The sequence below is a fragment of the Bombina bombina genome, chromosome 11 (assembly GCF_027579735.1).
Source record: "Bombina bombina isolate aBomBom1 chromosome 11, aBomBom1.pri, whole genome shotgun sequence".
Classification (NCBI taxonomy): Eukaryota; Metazoa; Chordata; class Amphibia; order Anura; family Bombinatoridae; genus Bombina; species Bombina bombina.
Genome location: NC_069509.1, coordinates 172,268,609 through 172,294,162, shown reverse-complemented (window position 1 = coordinate 172,294,162; position 25,554 = coordinate 172,268,609). Strand labels below are relative to the sequence as shown.

The window sequence follows — 25,554 nt, the reverse complement described above, 5'->3', positions numbered from 1 at the left end:
GGTCTGGTCTTAACGGAAGAGTCCATGGTTGGCAAGATGCCATCCGGACAAGATCCGCATACCAAAACCTGTGAGGCCATGCCGGAGCTATTAGCAGAACAAACGAGCATTCCCTCAGAATCTTGGAGATTACTCTTGGAAGAAGAACTAGAGGCGGAAAGATATAGGCAGGATGATACTTCCAAGGAAGTGATAATGCATCCACTGCCTCCGCCTGAGGATCCCGGGATCTGGACAGATACCTGGGAAGTTTCTTGTTTAGATGAGAGGCCATCAGATCTATCTCTGGAAGCCCCCACATTTGAACAATCTGAAGAAATACCTCTGGGTGAAGAGACCATTCGCCCGGATGCAACGTTTGGCGACTGAGATAATCCGCTTCACAATTGTCTACACCTGGGATATGAACCGCAGAGATTAGACAGGAGCTGGATTCCGCCCAAACCAAAATTCGAGATACTTCTTTCATAGCCAGAGGACTGTGAGTCCCTCCTTGATGATTGATGTATGCCACAGTTGTGACATTGTCTGTCTGAAAACAAATGAACGATTCTCTCTTCAGAAGAGGCCAAAACTGAAGAGCTCTGAAAATTGCACGGAGTTCCAAAATATTGATCGGTAATCTCACCTCCTGAGATTCCCAAACTCCCTGTGCCGTCAGAGATCCCCACACAGCTCCCCAACCTGTGAGACTTGCATCTGTTGAAATTATAGTCCAGGTCGGAAGAACAAAAGAAGCCCCCTGAATTAAACGATGGTGATCTGTCCACCACGTTAGAGAGTGTCGAACAATCGGTTTTAAAGATATTAATTGATATATCTTCGTGTAATCCCTGCACCATTTGTTCAGCATACAGAGCTGAAGAGGTCGCATGTGAAAACGAGCAAAGGGGATCGCGTCCGATGCAGCAGTCATAAGACCTAGAATTTCCATGCATAAGGCTACCGAAGGGAATGATTGAGACTGAAGGTTTCGACAAGCTGTAATCAATTTTAGACGTCTCTTGTCTGTTAAAGACAGAGTCATGGACACTGAATCTATCTGGAAACCCAGAAAGGTTACCCTTGTTTGAGGAATCAAAGAACTTTTTGGTAAATTGATCCTCCAACCATGATCTTGAAGAAACAACACAAGTCGATTCGTATGAGACTCTGCTAAATGTAAAGACTGAGCAAGTACCAAGATATCGTCCAAATAAGGAAATACCACAATACCCTGTTCTCTGATTACAGACAGAAGGGCACCGAGAATCTTTGTGAAAATTCTTGGAGCTGTAGCAAGGCCAAACGGTAGAGCCACAAATTGGTAATGCTTGTCTAGAAAAGAGAATCTCAGGAACTGAAAATGATCTGGATGAATCGGAATATGCAGATATGCATCCTGTAAATCTATTGTGGACATATAATTCCCTTGCTGAACAAAAGGCAATATAGTCCTTACAGTTACCATCTTGAACGTTGGTATCCTTACATAACGATTCAATAATTTTAGATCCAGAACTGGTCTGAAGGAATTCTCCTTCTTTGGTACAATGAAGAGATTTGAATAAAACCCCATCCCCTGTTCCGGAACTGGAACTGGCATAATTACTCCAGCCAACTCTAGATCTGAAACACAATTCAGAAATGCTTGAGCTTTCACTGGATTTACTGGGACACGGGAAAGAAAAAATCTCTTTGCAGGAGGTCTCATCTTGAAACCAATTCTGTACCCTTCTGAAACAATGTTCTGAATCCAAAGATTGTGAACAGAATTGATCCAAATTTCTTTGAAAAAACGTAACCTGCCCCCTACCAGCTGAACTGGAATGAGGGCCGTACCTTCATGTGAACTTAGAAGCAGGCTTTGCCTTTCTAGCAGGCTTGGATTTATTCCAGACTGGAGATGGTTTCCAAACTGAAACTGCTCCTGAGGACGAAGGATCAGGCTTTTGTTCTTTGTTGAAACGAAAGGAACGAAAACGATTGTTAGCCCTGTTTTTACCTTAGATTTTTTATCCTGTGGTAAAAAAGTTCCTTTCCCACCAGTAACAGTTGAAATAATAGAATCCAACTGAGAACCAAATAATTTGTTTCCCTGGAAAGAAATGGAAAGTAGAGTTGATTTAGAAGCCATATCAGCATTCCAAGTCTTAAGCCATAAAGCTCTTCTGGCTAAGATAGCCAGAGACATAAACCTAACATCAACTCTAATAATATCAAAAATGGCATCACAGATAAAATTATTAGCATGCTGGAGAAGAATAATAATATCATGAGAATCACGATTTGCTACTTGTTGCGCTAGAGTTTCCAACCAAAAAGTTGAAGCTGCAGCAACATCAGCCAATGATATAGCAGGTCTAAGAAGATTACCTGAACACAGATAAGCTTTTCTTAGAAAAGATTCAAATTTTCTATCTAAAGGATCCTTAAACGAGGTACCATCTGACGTAGGAATGGTAGTACGTTTAGCAAGGGTAGAAATAGCCCCATCAACTTTAGGGATTTTGTCCCAAAATTCTAACCTGTCAGGCGGAACAGGATATAATTGCTTAAAACGTTTAGAAGGAGTAAATGAATTACCCAATTTATCCCATTCTTTGGAAATCACTGCAGAAATAGCATTAGGAACAGGAAAAACTTCTGGAATAACCGCAGGAGCTTTAAAAACCTTATCCAAACGTATAGAATTAGTATCAAGAGGACTAGAATCCTCTATTTCTAAAGCAATTAGTACTTCTTTAAGTAAAGAGCGAATAAATTCCATCTTAAATAAATATGAAGACTTATCAGCATCAAACTCTGAGATAGAATCCTCTGAACCAGAAGAGTCCAAAGAATCAGAATGATGGTGTTCATTTAAAAATTCATCTGTAGAGAGAGAAGATTTAAAAGACTTTTTACGTTTACTAGAAGGAGAAAAAACAGACAAAGCCTTCTTTATGGATTCAGAAACAAAATCTCTTATGATATCAGGAACATTCTGCACCTTAGATGTTGAGGGAACTGCAACAGGCAATGGTACATTACTAAAGGAAATATTATCTGCTTTAACAAGTTTGTCATGACAATTATTACAAACAACAGCTGGAGGAATAGCTACCAAAAATTTACAGCAGATACACTTAGCTTTGGTAGATCCAGCAGGCAGTGATTTTCCTGTAGTATCTTCTGGCTCAGATGCAACGTGAGACATCTTGCAATATGTAAGAGAAAAAACAACATATAAAGCAAAATAGATCAAATTCCTTATAAGACAGTTTCAGGAATGGGAAAGAATGCCAAATATCAAGCTTCTAGCAACCAGAAGCAAATGAAAAATGAGACTGAAATAATGTGGAGACAAAAGCGACGCCCATATTTTTTAGCGCCAAATAAGACGCCCACATTATTTGGCGCCTAAATGCTTTTGGCGCCAAAAATGACGCCACATCCGGAACGCCGACATTTTTGGCGCAAAATAACGTCAAAAAATGACGTAACTTCCGGCGACACGTATGACGCCGGAAACGGAAAAGAATTTTTGCGCCAAAAAAGTCCGCGCCAAGAATGACGCAATAAAATGAAGCATTTTCAGCCCCCGCGAGCCTAACAGCCCACAGGGAAAAAAGTCAAATTTTTGAGGTAAGAAAAATATGAAAATTCAATGCATAATCCCAAATATGAAACTGACTGTCTGAAAATAAGGAAAGTTGAACATTCTGAGTCAAGGCAAATAAATGTTTGAATACATATATTTAGAACTTTATAAATAAAGTGCCCAACCATAGCTTAGAGTGTCACAGAAAATAAGACTTACTTACCCCAGGACACTCATCTACATGTTTGTAGAAAGCCAAACCAGTACTGAAACGAGAATCAGTAGAGGTAATGGTAAATATAAGAGTATATCGTCGATCTGAAAAGGGAGGTAAGAGATGAATCTCTACAACCGATAACAGAGAACCTTATGAAATAGACCCCGTAGAAGGAGATCACTGCATTCAATAGGCAATACTCTCTTCACATCCCTCTGACATTCACTGCACGCTGAGAGGAAAACCGGGCTCCAACTTGCTGTGGAGCGCATATCAACGTAGAATCTAGCACAAACTTACTTCACCACCTCCCTTGGAGGCAAAGTTTGTAAAACTGATTTGTGGGTGTGGTGAGGGGTGTATTTATAGGCATTTTAAGGTTTGGGAAACTTTGCCCCTCCTGGTAGGAATGTATATCCCATACGTCACTAGCTCATGGACTCTTGTTAATTACATGAAAGAAAGTCTGCCCCCTACTAGATCCGTCGCCGGATAGGGTGCCGTTCCTTCATGCTGTCTTAGAGGCAGCAGCAGGCTTCTGGCCTGCTTGCCTTTGTTCCAGGACTGGTTAGGTTTCCAGGCCTGCTTAGATTGAGCAAAAGTTCCTCTTGTCTTGAAGCGGAGGAAGTTGATGCTGCACCTGCCTTGGAATTTCTAAAGGCACGAGAATTAGACTGTTTGGCCTTTGATTTGGCCCTGTCCTGCGGAAGGGAATGACCCTTACCTCCAGCAATGTCAGCAATAATTTCTTTCAAACCAGGCCCGAATAAGGTCTGCCCCTTGAAAGGAATGTTGAGTAATTTAGACTTTTGAAGTCACATCAGCTGACCAGGATTTGAGCCATAGCGCCCTACGCGCCTGGATGGCGAATCCTGAATTCTTAGCCGTTAGTTTAGTCAAATGAACAATGGCATCAGAAACAAATGAATTAGCTAGCTTAAGAGTTCTAAGCTTGTCAACAATTTCAGTCAACGGAGCTGTATGGATGGCCTCTTCCAGGGCCTCAAACCAGAATGCCGCCGCAGCAGTGACAGGCGCAATGCATGCAAGGGGCTGTAAAATAAAACCTTGTTGAATAAACATTTTCTTAAGGTAACCCTCCAATTTTTTATCCATTGGATCTGAAAAAGCACAACTGTCCTCAACCGGGATAGTGGTACGCTTTGCTAAAGTAGAAACTGCTCCCTCCACCTTAGGGACAGTCTGCCATAAGTCCCGTGTAGTGGCATCTATTGGAAACATTTTTCTAAATATAGGAGGTGGGGAAAAGGACACACCGGGCCTATCCCATCTTACTAATAATTTCTGTAAGCCTTTTAGGTATTGGAAAAACATCAGTACTCACCGGCACTGCATAGTATTTCTCCAGCCTACACAATTTCTCTTGCACTGCAATTGTGTCACAGTCATTCCGAACAGCTAATACCTCCCCAAGCAATACACGGAGGTTCTCAAGCTTAAATTTAGAATTAGAAATCTCTGAATCAGGTCTCCCCGAATCAGAGACGTCACCCACAGACTGAAGCTCTCCGTCCTCAGGTTCTGCATATTGTGACGCAGTATCAGACATGGCTCTACAGCATCTAACCCCAGAGCTATCGCGCTTGCCTCTAAATTCAAGCAATCTGGATAATACCTCTGACAGCGTATTATTCATGATTGCAGCCATGTCCTGCAAAGTAATCGCTATGGGCGTCCCTGATGTACTTGGCGCCATATTAGCGTGCGTCCCTTGAGCGGGAGGCGAAGGGTCCGACACGTGGGGAGAGTTAGTCGGCATAACTTCCCCCTCGACAGACCCCTCTGGTGACAATTCTTTTATAGATAAAGACTGATCTTTACTGTTTAAGGTGAAATCAATACATTTAGTACACATTCTCCTATGGGGCTCCACCATGGCTTTTAAACATAATGAACAAGTATCCTCAGTTTCAGACATGTTTGTACAGACTAGCAATGAGACTAGCAAGCTTGGAAAACACTTTAAAGCAAGTTAACAAGCAATATAAAAAACGTTACTGTGCCTTTAAGAGAAACAAATTTTGACAAAATTTTAAATAACAGTGAAAATAGGCAGTTACACTAACAAAATTTCTACAGTGTATGTAACAAGTCAGCAGAGCATTGCACCCACTTGCAAATGGATGATTAACCCCTTAATGCAATAAACAGATCAGATCAGAACAGACAATTAATACTTCTTTAAATAAAGAACGAATAAATTCCATCTTGAACAAATACAAAGATTTATCAGCATCAACCTCTGAGACAGAAACCTCTGAACCAGAAGAACCATTATCAGTATCAGAATGATGATGTTCATTTAAAAATTCATCTGAAAAAAGAGAAGTTTTAAAAGACTTTTATGTATACTAGAAGGAGAAATAACAGACATAGCCTTCTTAATGGATTTAAAAAATAAAATCTCTTATGTTTATCAGGAACACTCTGAAAATTAGATGTTGACGGAACAGCAACAGGTAATGTAACAGTACTAAAGGAAATTTTATCTGCATTAATAAGTTTGTCATGACATGCAATACAAACAACAGCTGGAGAAACAGATACCAAAAATTATAGCAGATACACTTAGCTTGGTAGCTCCAGCACTAGACAGCGATTTTCCTGTAGTATCTTCTGACTCAGATGCAACGTGAGACATCTTGCAATATGTAAGAGAAAAAACAACATATAAAGCAAAATTGATCAAATTCCTTAAATGACAGTTTCAGGAATGGGAAAAAATGCCAAAGAACAAGCTTCTAGCAACCAGAAGCAATGAAAAAATAAGACTTAAATAATGTGGAGACAAAAGCGACGCCCTTATTTTTTAGCGCCAAATAAGACGCCCACATTATTTGGCGCCTAAATGCTTTTGGCGCCAAAAATGACGCCACATCCGGAACGCCGACATTTTTGGCGCAAAATAACGTCAAAAAAATGACGCAACTTCCGGCGACACGTATGACGCCGGAAACGGAAAAGAATTTTTGCGCCAAAAAAGTCCGCGCCAAGAATGACGCAATAAAATGAAGCATTTTCAGCCCCCGCGAGCCTAACAGCCCACAGGGAAAAAAAAAAAAAAAAAAGAGTCAAATTTTGAAGGTAAGAAAAAATGATTAATTCAAATGCATTATCCCAAATATGAAACTGACTGTCTGGAAATAAGGAAAGTTGAACATTCTGAGTCAAGGCAAATAAATGTTTGAATACATATATTTAGAACTTTATAAATAAAGTGCCCAACCATAGCTTAGAGTGTCACAGAAAATAAGATTTACTTACCCAAGGACACTCATCTACATGTTTGTAGAAAGCCAAACCAGTACTGAAACGAGAATCAGCAGAGGTAATGGTATATATAAGAGTATATCGTCGATCTGAAAAGGGAGGTAAGAGATGAATCTCTACGACCGATAACAGAGAACCTATGAAATAGACCCCGTAGAAGGAGATCACTGCATTCAAATAGGCAATACTCTCCTCACATCCCTCTGACATTCACTGCACGCTGAGAGGAAAACCGGGCTCCAACTTGCTGCGGAGCGCATATCAACGTAGAATCTAGCACAAACTTACTTCACCACCTCCATCGGAGGCAAAGTTTGTAAAACTGAATTGTGGGTGTGGTGAGGGGTGTATTTATAGGCATTTTAAGGTTTGGGAAACTTTGCCCCTCCTGGTAGGAATGTATATCCCATACGTCACTAGCTCATGGACTCTTGCTAATTACATGAAAGAAAATGACAGACGTTTAACATACACAACAAAACTGCCACAGCTGAGCTGTGGATTACCTTCCCTATAAACGATTTTGGAAGTCTTTTTAGCCCTTTAGAGATGTCCTGTAGTATTCATGGGACTGCTGAGGGAATCTGATTCATTTTGTAATTTTAACTGCGCAAAAGAGCGCTAAAATAGGCCCCTCCCACTCATTATTACAACAGTGGGAAGCCTCAGTTAACTGTTTCTATGCAGAAAATAAGTCAGCCATGTGGAAAAAATTATGCCCCAATAAGTTATCACCAATGTACCTCAAAAAACGATTAAACATGCCAGCAAACGTTTTAAACATCCTTTTTTAAAGAGTATGTATCTCTATTGATAAGCCTGATACCAGTCGCTTCTACTGCATTTAAGGCTTTACTACATTACTTCAGTATTAGCAGCATTTTCTTAGTCAAATTCCATTCCTTAGAAAATTATTTTACTGCACATACATTAATAAGCCTGATACCAGTCGCTTTCGCTGCATTTAAGGCTTTACTTACATTACTTCGGTATCAGCAGTATTTTCTTAGTCAATTCCATTCCTTAGAAAAATATTTTACTGCACATACCTTAGTTGCAGGAGACCCCGCACGCCATTCCCTTTCTGAAGTTACCCCACTCCTCAGAATGTGTGAGAACAGCCAGTGGATCTTAGTTACTTCTGCTAAGATCATAGAAAACGCAGGCAGATTCTTCTTCCAAATACTGCCTGAGAAAAAACAGCACACTCCGGTGCCATTTAAAAATAAACTTTTGATTGAAGAATTAAGTATAAAACACCACACTCCTCTCACGACCTCCATCTATGTTGAGGGTTGCAAGAGAATGACTGGATATGGCAGTTAGGGGAGGAGCTATATAGCAGCTCTGCTGGGGTGATCCTCTTGCAACTTCCTGTTGGGAAGGAGAATATCCCATAAGTAATGGATGATCCGTGGACTGGATACACTTAAGAGAAAGTATAAATGGCATAAAAAGTTAAATGGCACCTTTAGATCCCAATGGCCGGGGCACTCACCACCTCCTATGACCCGGACTACAAGAAACAGCTTTCGTCTCCTCCGAACGCAGGTAGAGAAAGAGGAAGTTACAGAGGCCACACCCAGTCACATGGAGTGCCATGCAGGACCGCCCCTGCACTCGAGAGAGAAACGCGCCAAAAAAGCCCGCCTCAATCTCTCGCTTAGTGAACTGACTGTTCCACACTGACAGAGCCTCATCTCACACAAATGCAGCAGAAACACTACAATATTATGCACAATAAAATCCCCCCCTGTTCAATAATCCCCTTCCTAGATTCTATAAAGATAAAGGAGCCACACTGTGACCCTGTCTTCTTACGTTATCAAAAATATATATAAATGAAACAATCTTACCAGAATCAATGCCGTGGAACAGGAACACGGCCTTTCAAGTGTGACAGGGTAGTAGCATCGCTCCTGACATGGACTTGAGAGAAGAAAAGCAGGCAGCGAAACTCGTCAATGCCGATTGCTAATGGAGCTGTTAATCTAAGTCGGGAAGGGTTTGCAGAAAGACTCTCCCTGCATCTCCGGACTCTAACATTTACCCATGCTCTCACTAAGAGGCTGACTGGGCTACTTAAAACTCCAGTCCCATTTTGAAGAGTACTACTCTCCATAAGACACTACTCCGAATCTGCCGACACTTCTATGCCAACCTCCTATGACGAAAGGCAAAGAATGACTGGGGGATGAGGGGAGTGGGGGAGGTATTTAAGCCTTTGGCTGGAGTGCCTTTGCCTCCTCCTGGTGGCCAGGTTCTTAATTCCCACAAGCAATAAATGAAGGAGTGGACTCTCCTCCCATTAAGATGGAAATGAACATGTTAGTACATCTCTCCTCCATCCCCACTGGAAGAAAAGTTAGATGCGTCCTCTTGTATACATAGCTTTAGGGAAATGACCTTATTGTAAGATTTTCTTTGGTTTATCGATTAGGCTAACTCTGAAGATTTGTTCATACTAATAAAGTTATAGGCATTATAAGACCAACATGGTGAGAAATACATTGCAGCAATACTATTCAGTTTATCCAGTCATGAAAATATATAGATTCACAAAAAAATTTAAAATTACAGTTTTAAAATATTGCATTCAAATAAGCTCCAGCTTCCACAGAACATTTTCTGCAAGTTGTGTAATTCAATAGCTCTTATCCTTCCTACTGCAGTGTACTAGATGGTTATATTTATACTCAGCCTGCATGAGCAACAGGCGTCACTTGTTGGTCGTACATTAGAAATAAACACCAATACTTGGAATCACAAAATAAATTTTAAAAAATGAAGCTACTAACATAGGAATATTTAACGAGGCAGTAATGTGTGTTCTAGACAGTGGAAATGAAAAACAACATTTTAAAAAAAATCTTTAAAAATATTGTTAAGATTATTGACCATGTTGATTGATCAAGGTGATTTTACCAATGGTATAGAAATGGTTGAAAATAATCTAACATACATACACTTTCTGCACTGTGTGTTTTCAGAAACACAGCACAAATTTGAACTATGACAAATGTGGGATTTGGGACTATATCAAAATTAAAAAAAAAAAAATAACCTTTTGGCTAAACTGAGGGTGCTCAGCTCACTACATCATTAAATATCTAAGGTAAGGTCTAGACAGCATGTTGGACATCTTAGACCTCTTGAAACAAGAGGTCAGGGACACCACTCGAAACCAAGTGTCATATGTCAACTATTTGTAAAGAATGGCACCACGTACTTGCTCAGGCCACATGTATCTTTTCATGATGACAGGAAAGATACTAAAATAATTTATACCAGACAAAATGATGTAATAGATCAAGTTAGGGTTGCCATGTTTTCCTGGACACTTATGAGTTACACATGCTGCAGGGTGTGTAGGGAGGAACATGTATTGTGTTTCTGGACAGCACTATTCATATTCCTCCCTGCACACCCTGCAGCATGTGTAACTTATAAGTGTTTTGTATTTTAAGGGATGGGTGGCAACCCTAGATAAAGTTGATTACTGCAACAAGAAATATTTGTAGTTAATTGTACTCATATTTCTATATAAAAGTTTGATTGTTAAAAAAAAACAAAATACAATGTCTAGATTTAAAAAGGGCAAAAAAGTGTAAAGAAAGGAAAAAATGCTTTTTGCACTGTTTGCACAGTTAAAATCAACTCCAGAGGAGCAATGCACTAGTAGACCCAGCTTAATACATCTGGAGAGCCACTGACAAAAGGCATATGTCTGTAACAACCAATCACCAGCTAGCTCCCAGTAGTGCATTCCTATGCCTACATAGGATGCTAAGAGAATTAAGTAAATTTCATAATGGAAGTAAATTGAAAATCCTTTTAAAATTGTTCTATATGAAACATGAAGGTTTACTGTTGACTTGTCCCTTTAAAGCTTTAACTTTGCAAGATTTTTTATGTTGCACTCATTAAATGGGCCGGATAGCATTTATTTCAGTATGGCAAGAAATTTCAGAATCTGGAAGTTTAAAGACTTGGAACTATTTAAGCTGCCGTACACATTGCCTAAAAAAACATAATTTATGTAAGAATTTACCTGATAAATTCATTTCTTTCATATTGGCAAGAGTCCATGAGCTAGTGACGTATGGGATATACAATCCTACCAGGAGGGGCAAAGTTTCCCAAACCTCAAAATGCCTATAAATACACCCCTCTCCACACCCACAACTCAGTTTAACGAATAGTCAAGTAGTGGGGTGATAAAGAAAGGAGTAAAAAACATCAACAAAGGAATTTGGAAACAATTGTGCTTTATACAAAAAAAATCAACCACCATAAAAAGAGTGGGCCTCATGGACTCTTGCCAATATGAAAGAAATTAATTTATCAGGTAAATTCTTACATAAATTATGTTTTCTTTCATGTAATTGGCAAGAGTCCATGAGCTAGTGACGTATGGGATATCAATACCCAAGATGTGGAACTCCACGCAAGAGTCACTAGAGAGGGAGGGATACAAATAAAGAACAGCCATTTTCCGCTGAAAAAATAATCCAAAATCCAAATTATAAGTTTATTCTTAATGACAAGAAAAACTTAAAAAACATAAGCAGAAGAATCAAACAAACAGCTGCCTGAAGAACTTTTCTACCAAAAACTGCTTCTGAAGAAGCAAATACATCAAAACGGTAGAATTTAGTAAATGTATGCAGAGAGGACCAAGTCGCCGCTTTGCAAATCTGATCAACTGAAGCTTCATTCTTAAAAGCCCCAGAAGTGGAGACTGATCTAGTAGAATGAGCTGTAATTCTCTGAGGCGGGGCCTGACCAGACTCCAAATAAGCTTGATGAATCAAAAGCTTGAACCAAGAAGCCAAGGAAATAGCATAAGTCTTCTGACCTTTCCTAGAACCAGAAAATATAACAAATAGACCAGAAGTCTTTGTGAAATCTTTAGTAGCTTCAACATAATATTTCAAAGCTCTCACCACATCCAAAGAATGTAAGGATCTTTCCAAAGAATTCTTAGGATTAGGACACAAGGAAAGGACAACAATTTATCTACTAATGTTGTTAGAATTCACAACCTTAGGTAAAAATTTAAATGAAGTCCGCAAATCCGCCTTATCCTGATGAAAAATCAATCAGAAAAGGAGACTCACAAGAAAGAGCAGATAGCTCAGAAACTCTTCTAGCAGAAGAGATGGTTAAAAGGAACAACACTTTCCAAGAAAGTAGTTTAATGTCCAAAGAATGCATAGGCTCAAATGGAGAAGCCTGTAAAGCCCTCAAAACCAAATTAAGACTCCAAGGAGGAGAGATTGATTTAATGACAGGTTTGATACGAACCAAAGCCTGTACAAAAAAGTGAATATCAGGAAGTTTGGCAATCTTTCTGTGAAATAAAACAGAAAGAGCAGAGATTTGTCCCTTCAAGGAACTTGTAGACAAACCCTTATCCAAACCATCCTGAAGAAACAGTAAAATTCTAGGAATTCTAAAAGAATGCCAAGAAAATGTATGAGAACACCATGAAATGAAAGTCTTCCAAACTCGATAATAAATCTTTCTAGAGACAGATTTACGAGCTTGTAACATAGTATTAATCACTGAGTGTGAGAAACCTCTATGACTTAGCACTAGGCGTTCAATTACCACACCTTCAAATTTAATGATTTGAGATCCTGATGGAAAAACGGACCTTGAGACAATAGGTCCGGCCTTAACGGAAGTGGCCAAGGTTGGCAACTGGACATCCGAACAAGATCCGCATACCAAAACCTGTGAGGCCATGCTGGAGCCACCAGCAACACAAACAATTGTTCCATGATGATTTTGGAGATCACTCTTGGAAGAAGAACTAGAGGCGAGAAAATATAAGCAGGTTGATAACACCAAGGAAGTGTCAATGCATCCACTGCTTCCGCCTGAAAATCCCTGGACAGGTATATGGGAAGTTTCTCGTTTAGATGAGAGGCCATCAGATCTATCTCTGGAAGACCCCACATCTGAACAATCTGAGAAAACACATCTGGATAGAGAGACCACTCCCTCGGATGTAAAGTCTGACGGCTGAGATAATCCGCCTCCCAATTGTCTACACCTGGGATATGCACAGCAGAAATTAGACAGGAGCTGGATTCCGCCCAAACAAGTATCCGAGATACTTCTTTCATAGCTTGGGGACTGTGAGTCCCACCCTGATGATTGACATATGCCACTGTTGTGATATTGTCTGTCTGAAAACAAATTAACGTTTCTCTCTTTAACGGAGGCCAAAACTGAAGAGCTCTGAGAATTGCACGGAGTTCTAAAATATTGATTGGTAACCTCGCCTCTTGAGATTTCCAAACCCCTTGTGCTGTCAAAGATGCCCAAACAGCTCCCCAACCTGAAAGACTCATCTGTTGTGATCACAGTCAAGGTTGGCCGAACAAAAGAAGCCCCTTGAACTAAACGCTGGCGATTTAACCACCACGTCAGAGCGTGTCGAACATTGGGATTTAAGTATATTAATAGTGATATCTTTGTATAATCCCTGCACCATTGATACAGCATACAAAGCTGGAGAGGTCTCATGTGAAAACGAGCAAAGGGGATCGCGTCCGAAGCTGCAGTCATGAGACCTAAAACTTCCATGCACATAGCCACTGAAGGGAATGACTGAGACTGAAGGTGCAGGCTGCAACCAATTTTAAACGTCTCTTGTCTGTTAGAGACAGAGTCATGGACACTGAATCTATCTGGAAACCTAAAAAGGTGACCCTTGTCTGAGGAATCAAGAAACGTTTTGGTAAATTGATCCTCCAACCATGTTTCCGAAGAAACAACACTAGTTGATTCGTGTGAGATTCTCCATAGGAATAGTGGTACGTTTAGCAAGAGTAGAACTAGCCCCATCAACTTTGGGGATCTTTTCCCAAAACTATTGAAACTGCTGGTAAAGGATACAATTTTTTAAACCTTGAAGGAATAAAAGAAGTACCCGGCTTATTCTATTCCTTAGAAATCATATCAGAAATAGCATCAGGAATAGGAAAAACCTCTGGAGTAACCACAGGTTTATAAACAGAATGTAAACGTTTACTAGTTTTAATGTCAAGAGGACTAGATTCCTCAATATCCAAAGTAATTAACACTTCTTTTAACAAAGAACGAATATACTCCATTTTAAATAAATAAGTAGATTTGTCACTGTCAATATCTGAGGAAGGATCTTCTGAATCAGATAGATCCTCATCAGAGGAGGATAATTCATTATGTTGTCGGTCACTTAAAATTTCATCAACCTTATGAGAAGTTTTAAAAGACCTTTTATGTTTATTAGAAGGCGGAAAAGCAGACAGCCTTCTGAATAGAATCAGTAACAAATTCTTTAAAATTCATAGGTATATCATGTACATTAGAAGTTGAAGGAACTGCAACCGGCAATGTACTATTACTGATGGACACATTATCTGCATGTAAAAGTTTATCATGACAACTATTACAAATAACATTTGGAGATATAATCTCCACAAGTTTACAATAAATGCACTTAGCTTTGGTAGAACCGATATCAGGCAGCAAAGTTCCAACAGATACTTCTGAGACAAGATCAGATTGAGACATCTTGCAAAATATAAAAGAAAAAAAAACCATATAAAGCAAAATGATCAATTTCCTTATATGACAGTTTCAGGAATGGGAAAAATGCAAATAGCATAGCCCTCTGACATAGAAAAAGGCAAGAGGCAAATGGCAATGGGGTGAAAAAAATAATGAAAAAATTTGGCGCCAACAACGTCTGGACACTCGCGTCTCTAACAACGCAACCTTGTGTAAGGAACTCAGCGTCAACTATGACGCCGGAAATGACGAACTTGCGTCAATGGACGTACTTTCGCGTCAAAAAATTCTCGTGCCAAGAATGACGCAATAAAGTCTAGCATTTGGCGCACCCACGGGCATAATCCTGCACGCAATTTGCAAAAAAATGAAGTCAATTTTAAACCCCAGGTAAGAAAAATATTTCTTAATATGTTTATTTTCCACAAATATGAAACTGACAGTCTGCAAAAAGGAAATACATAAACCTGACTCATGGCAAATATAAGTACAATACATATATTTAGAACTTTATATTAATGCATAAAGTGTTAACCATAGCTGGGGTGTCTTAAGTAATAAAAAACATACTTACCGAAAGACACCCATCCACATATAGCAGATAGCCAAACCAGTACTGAAACCGTTATCAGTAGAGGTAATGGTATATGAGAGTATATCGTCGATCTGAAAAGGGAGGTAGGAGATGAATCTCTACGACCGATAAAAGAGAACCTATGAAATAGATCTCCTGTGAGGAAAACCATTGCATTCAATAGGTGATACTCCCTTCACATCCCTCCGACATTCGCTGTACTCTGAAAGGAAGCGCATGTCAACGTAGAAATCTTAGCACAAACTTACTTCACCACCTCCATAGGAGGCAAAGTTTGTAAAAATGAATTGTAGGTGTGGTGAGGGGTGTATTTATAGGCATTTTGAGGTTTGGGAAACTTTGCCCCTCCTGGTAGGATTGTATATCCCATATGTCACTAGCTCATGGACTCTTGCCAATTACATGAAAGAAAAGTCAATTTAGCCCCTTGCACATAAAGGACTGCAAAGCATTATATGGAGAAATTTCTTACAGTCCACTTCTAAACCTAATAGGCTAAATAACATAATTTATGCTTACCTGATAAATTCCTTTCTTCTGTTGTGTGATCAGTCCACGGGTCATCATTACTTCTGGGATATAACTCCTCCCCAACAGGAAATGCAAGAGGATTCACCCAGCAGAGCTGCATATAGCTCCTCCCCTCTACGTCAGTCCCAGTCATTCGACCAAGAATCAACGAGAAAGGAGTAACCAAGGGTGAAGTGATGACTGGAGTATAATTTAAAAGATATTTACCTGCCTTAAAACAGGGCGGGCCGTGGACTGATCACACAACAGAAGAAAGGAATTTATCAGGTAAGCATAAATTATGTTTTCTTCTGTTATGTGTGATCAGTCCACGGGTCATCATTACTTCTGGGATACCAATACCAAAGCAAAAGTACACGGATGACGGGAGGGATAGGCAGGCTCATTATACAGAAGGAACCACTGCCTGAAGAACCTTTCTCCCAAAAATAGCCTCCGAAGAAGCAAAAGTGTCAAATTTGTAAAATTTGGAAAAAGTATGAAGCGAAGACCAAGTTGCAGCCTTGCAAATCTGTTCAACAGAGGCCTCATTCTTAAAGGCCCAAGTGGAAGCCACAGCTCTAGTGGAGTGAGCTGTAATTCTTTCAGGAGGCTGCTGTCCAGCAGTCTCATAGGCTAAACGTATTATGCTACGAAGCCAAAAAGATAGAGAGGTAGCAGAAGCTTTTTGACCTCTCCTCTGTCCAGAGTAAACGACAAACAAGGAAGAAGTTTGGCGAAAATCTTTAGTTGCCTGCAAGTAGAACTTGAGGGCACGAACTACATCCAGATTGTGTAAAAGACGTTCCTTCTTTGAAGAAGGATTTGGACACAAGGATGGGACAACAATCTCTTGATTGATGTTCCTGTTAGTGACTACCTTAGGTAAGAACCCAGGTTTAGTACGCAGAACTACCTTGTCTGAGTGAAAAATCAGATAAGGGGAATCACAATGTAAGGCTGATAACTCAGAGACTCTTCGAGCCGAGGAAATAGCCATTAAAAACAGAACTTTCCAAGATAACATTTTTATATCAATGGAATGAAGGGGTTCAAACGGAACACCCTGTAAAACGTTAAGAACTAAGTTTAAACTCCATGGTGGAGCAACAGCTTTAAACACAGGCTTGATCCTAGCTAAAGCCTGACAAAAGGACTGGACGTCTGGATTTTCTGACAGACGTCTATGAAACAAGATGGACAGAGCTGAAATCTGTCCCTTTAATGAACTAGCTGATAAACCCTTTTCTAAACCTTCTTGTAGAAAAGACAATATCCTAGCGATCCTAACCTTACTCCAGGAGTAACCTTTGGATTCGCACCAGTATAGGTATTTCCGCCATATTTTATGGTAAATCCTTCTGGTAACAGGCTTCCTAGCCTGAATCAGGGTATCAATAACCGACTCAGAAAAACCACGTTTTGATAAAATCAAGCGTTCAATTTCCAAGCAGTCAGCTTCAGAGAAGTTAGATTTTGATGTTTGAATGGACCCTGTATCAGAAGGTCCTGTCTTAGAGGTAGAGACCAAGGCGGACAGAATGACATGTCCACTAGATCTGCATACCAAGTCCTGCGTGGCCAAGCAGGTGCTATTAGAATTACTGATGCTCTCTCCTGTTTGATTTTGGCAATCAATCGAGGAAGCAGCGGGAAGGGTGGAAACACATAAGCCATCCTGAAGTTCCAAGGTGCTGTCAAAGCATCTATCAGAACTGCTCCCGGATCCCTGGATCTGGACCCGTAGCGAGGAAGTTTGGCGTTCTGGCGAGACGCCATGAGATCTATCTCTGGTTTGCCCCAACGTCGAAGTATTTGGGCAAAGACCTCCGGATGAAGTTCCCACTCCCCCGGATGAAGAGTCTGGCGACTCAAGAAATCCGCCTCCCAGTTCTCCACTCCCGGGATGTGGATTGCTGACAGGTGGCAAGAGTGAGACTCTGCCCAGCGAATTATCTTTGAAACTTCCATCATTGCTAGGGAGCTTCTTGTCCCTCCCTGATGGTTGATGTAAGCTACAGTCGTGATGTTGTCCGACTGAAACCTGATGAACCCCCGAGTTATTAACTGGGGCCAAACCAGAAGGGCATTGAGAACTGCTCTCAATTCCAGAATGTTTATTGGAAGGAGACTCTCCTCCTGATTCCATAGTCCCTGAGCCTTCAGAGAATTCCAGACAGCGCCCCAACCTAGTAGGCTGGCGTCTGTTGTTACAATTGTCCAGTCTGGCCTGCTGAATGGCATCCCCCTGGACAGGTGTGGCCGATGAAGCCACCATAGAAGAGAATTTCTGGTCTCTTGATTCAGATTCAGAGTAGGGGACAAATCTGAGCAATCCCCATTCCACTGACTTAGCATGCATAATTGCAGCGGTCTGAGGTGTAGGCGTGCAAAAGGTACTATGTCCATTGCCGCTACCATTAAGCCGATCACCTCCATGCATTGAGCTACTGACGGGTGTTGAATGGAATGAAGGACGCGGCATGCATTTTGAAGTTTTGTTAACCTGTCTTCTGTCAGGTAAATCTTCATTTCTACAGAATCTATAAGAGTCCCCAAGAATGGAACTCTTGTGAGAGGAAAGAGAGAACTCTTCTTTTCGTTCACTTTCCATCCATGCGACCTTAGAAATGCCAGAACTAACTCTGTATGAGACTTGGCAGTTTGAAAGCTTGAAGCTTGTATTAGAATGTCGTCTAGGTACGGAGCTACCGAAATCCCTCGCGGTCTTAGTACCGCTAGAAGGGCACCCAGAACCTTTGTGAAGATTCTTGGAGCCGTAGCCAATCCGAATGGAAGAGCTACAAACTGGTAGTGCCTGTCTAAGAAGGCAAACCTTAGATACCGGTGATGATCTTTGTGGATCGGTATGTGAAGGTAAGCATCCTTTAAATCCACTGTGGTCATGTACTGACCCTCTTGGATCATGGGTAAGATTGTCCGAATAGTTTCCATTTTGAACGATGGAACTCTTAGGAATTTGTTTAGAGTCTTTAAATCTAAGATTGGCCTGAAAGTTCCCTCTTTTTTTGGGAACCACAAACAGGTTTGAGTAGAACCCTTGTCCTTGTTCCGACCACGGAACCGGATGGATCACTCCCATTGTTAACAGATCTTGTACGCAGCGTAGAAACGCTTCTTTCTTTATCTGGTTTGTTGACAACCTTGACAGATGAAATCTCCCTCTTGGGGGAGATAATTTGAAGTCTAGAAGGTATCCCTGAGATATGATCTCTAGTGCCCAGGGATCCTGAACATCTCTTGCCCAGGCCTGGGCGAAAAGAGAGAGTCTGCCCCCTACTAGATCCGGTCCCGGATCGGGGGCTCTCGGTTCATGCTGTCTTTGGGGCAGCAGCAGGTTTCCTGGCCTGCTTGCTTTTGTTCCAGGACTGGTTAGGCTTCCAGCCTTGCCTGTAACGAGCAACAGCTCCTTCCTGTTTTGGTGCAGTGGAGGTTGATGCTGCTCCTGTTTTGAAATTCCGAAAGGGACGAAAATTAGACTGTCTAGCCTTAGCTTTGGCCTTGTCTTGAGGTAGGGCGTGGCCCTTACCTCCCGTAATGTCAGCGATAATTTCTTTCAAACCGGGCCCGAATAAGGACTGCCCCTTGAAAGGTATATTAAGTAATTTGGACTTAGAAGTAACATCAGCTGACCAGGATTTTAGCCACAGTGCTCTGCGTGCCTGTATGGCGAATCCTGAGTTCTTAGCCGTAAGTTTGGTTAAATGTACTACGGCCTCCGAAATGAAAGAATTAGCTAGTTTAAGGACTCTAAGCCTGTCGTAATGTCGTCTAGCGTAGAGGAACTAAGGTTCTCTTCAAGCGACTCAATCCAAAATGCTGCCGCAGCCGTAATCGGCGCGATACATGCAAGGGGTTGTAATATAAAACCTTGTTGAACAAACATTTTCTTAAGGTAACCCTCTAATTTTTTATCCATTGGATCTGAGAAAGCACAGCTATCCTCCACCGGGATAGTGGTACGCTTAGCTAAAGTAGAAACTGCTCCCTCCACCTTGGGGACCGTTTGCCATAAGTCCCGAGTGGTGGCGTCTATTGGAAACATCTTTCTAAATATTGGAGGGGGTGAGAACGGCACACCGGGTCTATCCCACTCCTTAGTAACAATTTCAGTTAGTCTCTTAGGTATAGGAAAAACGTCAGTACTCGCCGGTACCGCAAAGTATTTATCCAACCTACACAGTTTCTCTGGTATTGCAACGGTGTTACAATCGTTGAGAGCTGCTAAGACCTCCCCTAGTAATACGCGGAGGTTCTCCAATTTAAATTTAAAATTTGAAATATCTGAGTCCAATCTGTTTGGATCAGAACCGTCACCCACAGAATGAAGCTCTCCGTCCTCATGCTCTGCGAGCTGTGACGCAGTATCAGACATGGCCCTAGCATTGTCAGCGCACTCTGTTCTCACCCCAGAGTGATCACGCTTGCCTCTTAGTTCAGGTAATTTAGACAAAACTTCAGTCATAACAGTAGCCATATCTTGTAATGTTATCTGTAATGGCCGCCCAGATGTACTAGGCGCCAAAATATCACGCACCTCCCGGGCGGGAGATGCAGGTACTGTCGCGTGAGGCGAGTTAGTCGGCATAACTCTCCCCTCGCTGTTTGGTGAAATTTGTTCACATTGTACAGATTGACTTTTATTTAAAGTAGCATCAATACAGTTAGTACATAAATTTCTATTGGGCTCCACCTTGGCATTGGAACAAATGACACAGATATCTTCCTCTGAGTCAGACATGTTTAACACACTAGCAAAAAAACTTACAACTTGGTTATAATCTTTTTTAGCAAAAAAACGCACTGTGCCTCAAAGAGGTACTAACGATTAAATGACAGTTGAAATAATGAACTGAAAAACAGTTATTGCATCAAACTTTAAAACAACACAACTTTTAGCAAAGGTTTGTTCCCATTAGTAAAAAACAACACTAATTAAATTTGTACATAAGAAAACAAAACAACGTTTTTTATACACAGTCACTATAAGAATTCTCACAGCTCTGCTGAGAGAATTTACCTCCCTTCAAAGAAGTTTGAAGACCCCTGAGATCTGTCAGAGATGAACCGGATCATGCAGGAAATATAAAAGTAGCTGACTGGAATTTTTTGATGCGTAGCAAAGAGCGCCAAAAACGGCCCCTCCCTCTCCCACACAGCAGTGAAGAGAAACGAAACTGTCACAATTAAAGCAAAAAAAACTGCCAAGTGGAAAATAATGCCCAAATATTTATTCACACAGTACCTCAGCAATGTAAACGATTCTACATTCCAGCAAAAACGTTTAACATGAGAATAGTTATTAAAAGGATTAGTGACCTTTAACACAGTAGTTCCGGTGAAATACCATCCCCAGAATACTGAAGTGTATACATACATGTCATTTTAACGGTATGGCAGGCTTTTCTCATCAATTCCATTCAGAAAATAAAAACTGCCACATACCTCAATGCAGATTCATCTGCCCGCTGTCCCCTGATCTGAAGCCTTTACCTCCCTCAGATGGTCGAGAACAGCAATATGATCTTAACGACTCCGGTTAAAATCATAGTAAAAAATCTCTGTCAGATTCTTCCTCAAACTCTGCCAGAGAAGTAATAACACGCTCCGGTGCTATTTTAAAATAACAAACTTTTGATTGAAGTCATAAAAACTAAGTATAATCACCATAGTCCTCTCACACATCCTATCTAGTCGTTGGGTGCAAGAGAATGACTGGGACTGACGTAGAGGGGAGGAGCTATATGCAGCTCTGCTGGGTGAATCCTCTTGCATTTCCTGTTGGGGAGGAGTTATATCCCAGAAGTAATGATGACCCGTGGACTGATCACACAACAGAAGAAATGGCTTTTAAATATAATTGATGACTAAAACACAACACTGTGGGCACGTACCTGTGCACAAAATTATGTTTGTGCATTATGGCAAGTCCAGCAGCTATTTCACATGCCATTCTTTGAAGTAACATAATTTCTGAATCTCCAGTTATCTTTTCTCTCTCCTTGCTTAAATAGGTTTTCAGGTCACCCTGCAAAGAAAAGAAAAAAAAAAAAAAAAAAAAAAAAAGATCAGCTGGTTCATCTGTTGATTACATTTCAGAGATGTTTAAAAAGCAGCAACTAAATACATTACTTAGATCTAATCACTCAACAAGGTTATAATTAGTAAAAGTACTACATCTTAATAGTCTTCAACTCATCAAGTTTCATGTCTCAAATAAGAATTCTGCAGTGAACCACACAGAACTCTTCCATTTAAGGGAATTATAACATAGTATGTTATACTATCATTTATATTTCTCCTAATAGATATACTCACTGGGTTCCACAGCTTTAAATAATCTGAGTAGATTATGCAGGCAGGTATTGTCTAAACCGCAAAATCAGACAATGCTGGAAACAATACATACAGCTTGAAATTTCCAGTGGTCCACTAGTCCCAGACGACAGAAATTTTACTTTTTCCTATCTTTAACATTAAGTGGACTAGTAATCCATAGTGATATGTATGTATGTACACAGACATGTAATAGTTTAATATATGCAATAATACTTAAATATTGGGTTTGTCTTTAGGTCTAAAAGAAGAACAAGCCGTGAGAATTATGGGGGGGGGGGGGGGAGTGGCATTTGCAATAAAATTTAAATATAAATGTTATAAAATTAGTTTAAAATCCAGGGTTATGAAACAGACAAAAGTGTTTAGCACTGAGATGTGCTAGATACAGGGCAACAGTGAAATATCCCAAGAAAAAAACAAAATTTATGCTTACCTGATAAATGTATTTCTCTTCGGATATGGTGAGCCCACGTTGTCATTTACAGTTGGGAATATCACTCCTGGCCAGCAGGAGGAAGCAAAGAGCACCACAGTCAAACTGTCAAGTATCACCTCCCTTCCCATAAACCCCAGTCATTCGACCGAAGGGAAATGAAGAAAAATGAGTAACACAAGGTGTAGAAGTGCCTGAGGTTTTAGTAAAAAAAATATAACTGTCTTAAAATAAAAGGGCGGGGCCGGGGACTCATAACCGGAAATAAAATTTATCAGGTAAGCATAAATTTGGTTTTCTTTCCTAAGATATGATGAGTCCACCACGTCATTTACTGTTGGGAATCAATACCCAAGCTAGAGGACACAGATGACTAGGGAGGGACAAGACAGGTAGACAAACAGAAGGCACCACCGCTTGAAGAACCTTTCTCCCAAAGAAACCTCAGCCAAGGCAAAAAGTAAAACATTTTGAAAAAGTATGCAGAGAAGACCAAGTTGCAGCCTTGCAAAACTGCTCTAGTAAGACTTAATTGTTGAAGGCCCAAGAAGAGGAAACCGCTCACGAGAAATGAGTTGTAATTCTCTCAAGAAGCTGCTGACCCGCAGAATCCTAAATAAAATGAATTAAACTTCTCAACCATAAAGAGATGGAAAAAAAGCTTTCTGACCCATATGTTTTCCTAAAAAACAAACAAACAGGGCAAAAGACTGGCAAAAATCCTTAATTGCCTGTAAGTAGATTTTCAGAGTACACACAACATCCAGGTTGAGCAATAAACGTTCCTTATGAGAAGGATTAGGAAATAGAAAAGGGAACAACAATTTTCCTGATTAATATTTCGATCTGAAAACACCATAGGAAGAACCTTATCAGCATGAAAAATAAGATAAAGCTAATCACATTGCAAGGCCGAGAGTTAAGAGACACTCTGAGCAGAAGTGATAGCAAAAGGAAACAAAACTTTCCAAGATAACACTTAAGATCTATGGAATGCAATAGTTCAAACAGAGCCTGTTGCAAAACCTTAAGGATAAAGCTCCAAGGAGGAGCAACAAACTTAAACACAGGCCTGACTAACAAAGGCCTGACAAAAAGATTGCACATCTGGCAAATCCGTCAGACACTTGTGAAACAAAATGGTACTCTGTCAGTCAGATAATGCAGGATCTGACACTTCAAACCCTTCAAGACCTTCCTAGAGAAAGGACTAAATTTTAGGAATCCTGACCCTACTCCAAGAGAAGCCGTTGAATTCACACTAAGAAAGTTATTGACGCCATATCTTATGGTAAATCTTTTCTGGTAACAGGGTTGCAAGCCTGAAACATGGTCTCAATGACCAACTCAGAAAAACCACGCTTAGACAGAGCTAAGCGTTCAATCTCCAAGCTGTCAGCTTCAGAGAAACAAGATTAGGATGAAGGAATGGACCCTGAAGTAGAATGTCCTTCCTCAGAAGCAACCACCAAGGTGGAAGAGATTACATTTTCACTAGATGTGCATACCAGATCCTGCGAGACCATGCAGAAGCTATTAGAATTACCAATGCTCTCTCCAGTTTGTTCTCCTTTCACAAGTCATTGCTCATATCAAACGGAGGAAACAGATATGCTAGAGAATCCCAAGAAACTGCCAGAACATCTATCAGGACGGCCTGCGGATCTCTTGACCTTGAATCGTACCTTTGAAACTTGACTCTCTGCTGAGGCGCCAACAGATCCGGCACCCTCCATTTAAGGGTTAACCTGGAGAATGCCTCCGATGGCGAACCCACTCCCCGGGATGAAACGTCTGTCTGCTTAGGAATCCACTTCTGGAATGTGGATGGCAGATAGAAAGTAATTGTGAGCTTACGCCCACTGAACAATCCGAGCCACCTCCATTATGGCTAAAGAACTATGAGCTACTTCCAACTGGAACCTGATAAACCGGGCTAAGGACAACCGAGACCAAGCCATCAGAGTAATGTAGATCGCTCTCAACTCCAGATAGTTATAGGGAGAGCAGACTCCTTCCGAGTACATAGTCCCCAACCCAACAGGCTGGCGTGAAACAAATGGTCCTGAGAGACCAACCACGGGAGAAAATCCCATGTCGATTCAGATCTACATTGATCCCTGTTCCGCTATCTGAGCATGCAAAACAGCAGAACTCTCAGATGAAAACGAACAAAGGGAATGATGTTCAATGAAGCAACCATCAGACCAATTACCTCAATACAGTCACTGAATGCTTAACAGTAGACTGCAGAGAGGCGCAAGAGAAAGGAATCTTTGATTTACTGACCTGTCAGAAAAATTTTCAGAGATACGGAAACATTATGGTCCCTAAGAAAACTACCCCCTGTAGCTGGAACAAGGGAACTCATTTCCAGATTCACTTCTTAACCGTGGGAAAGACCGACAAGATCTCTTAAGAGTTTGCTTGTTGAAAAGATGGCGCCTGAACCATTATGTCATCCAGGAAGGGCACCACAGCAATTCCCAGAAACCTGATTATTGCCAAGATAACCCCCTCTGGGAGCCGTGGCAAGGCCATAAGTAAAAGCCACACACTGAAAGAGATTGACAGAAAAACATAATTTATCTAAGAACTTACCTGATAAATTAATTTCTTTCATATTGGCAAGAGTCCATGAGCTAGTGATGTATGGGATATACAATCCTACCAGGAGGGGCAAAGTTTCCCAAACCTCAAAATGCCTATAAATACACCCCTCACCACACCCACAATTCAGTTTAACAAATAGCCAAGTAGTGGGGTGATAAAGGAGTAAAAAAAAAAAAAAAGGAACTGGAAATTGTGCTTTATACAAAAAATCATAACCACCATAAAAAGGGTGGGTCTCATGGACTCTTGCCAATATGAAAGAAATTAATTTATCAGGTAAGTTCTTACATAAATTATGTTTTCTTTCATGTAATAGGCAAGAGTCCATGAGCTAGTGACGTATAGGATAGTAATACCCAAGATGTGGAACTCCACAGAAGAGTCACTAGAGAGGGAGGGGATAAAAA

The 25,554-nt window shown here is 40.7% G+C and overlaps 1 protein-coding gene across 1 annotated transcript in view; it reads right to left on the bottom strand.

The window, feature by feature from the left end:
- LMTK2 (lemur tyrosine kinase 2) overlaps positions 1 to 25,554 on the bottom strand; it is a gene marked incomplete at its 3' end in the record, with an annotated part of 424,271 nt that overhangs the window by 131,173 nt on the left and 267,544 nt on the right. Inside the window, 1 exon segment of the mRNA XM_053694835.1 lies at positions 21,657 to 21,790. Coding sequence (XP_053550810.1) covers positions 21,657 to 21,790 — 134 coding nt within the window.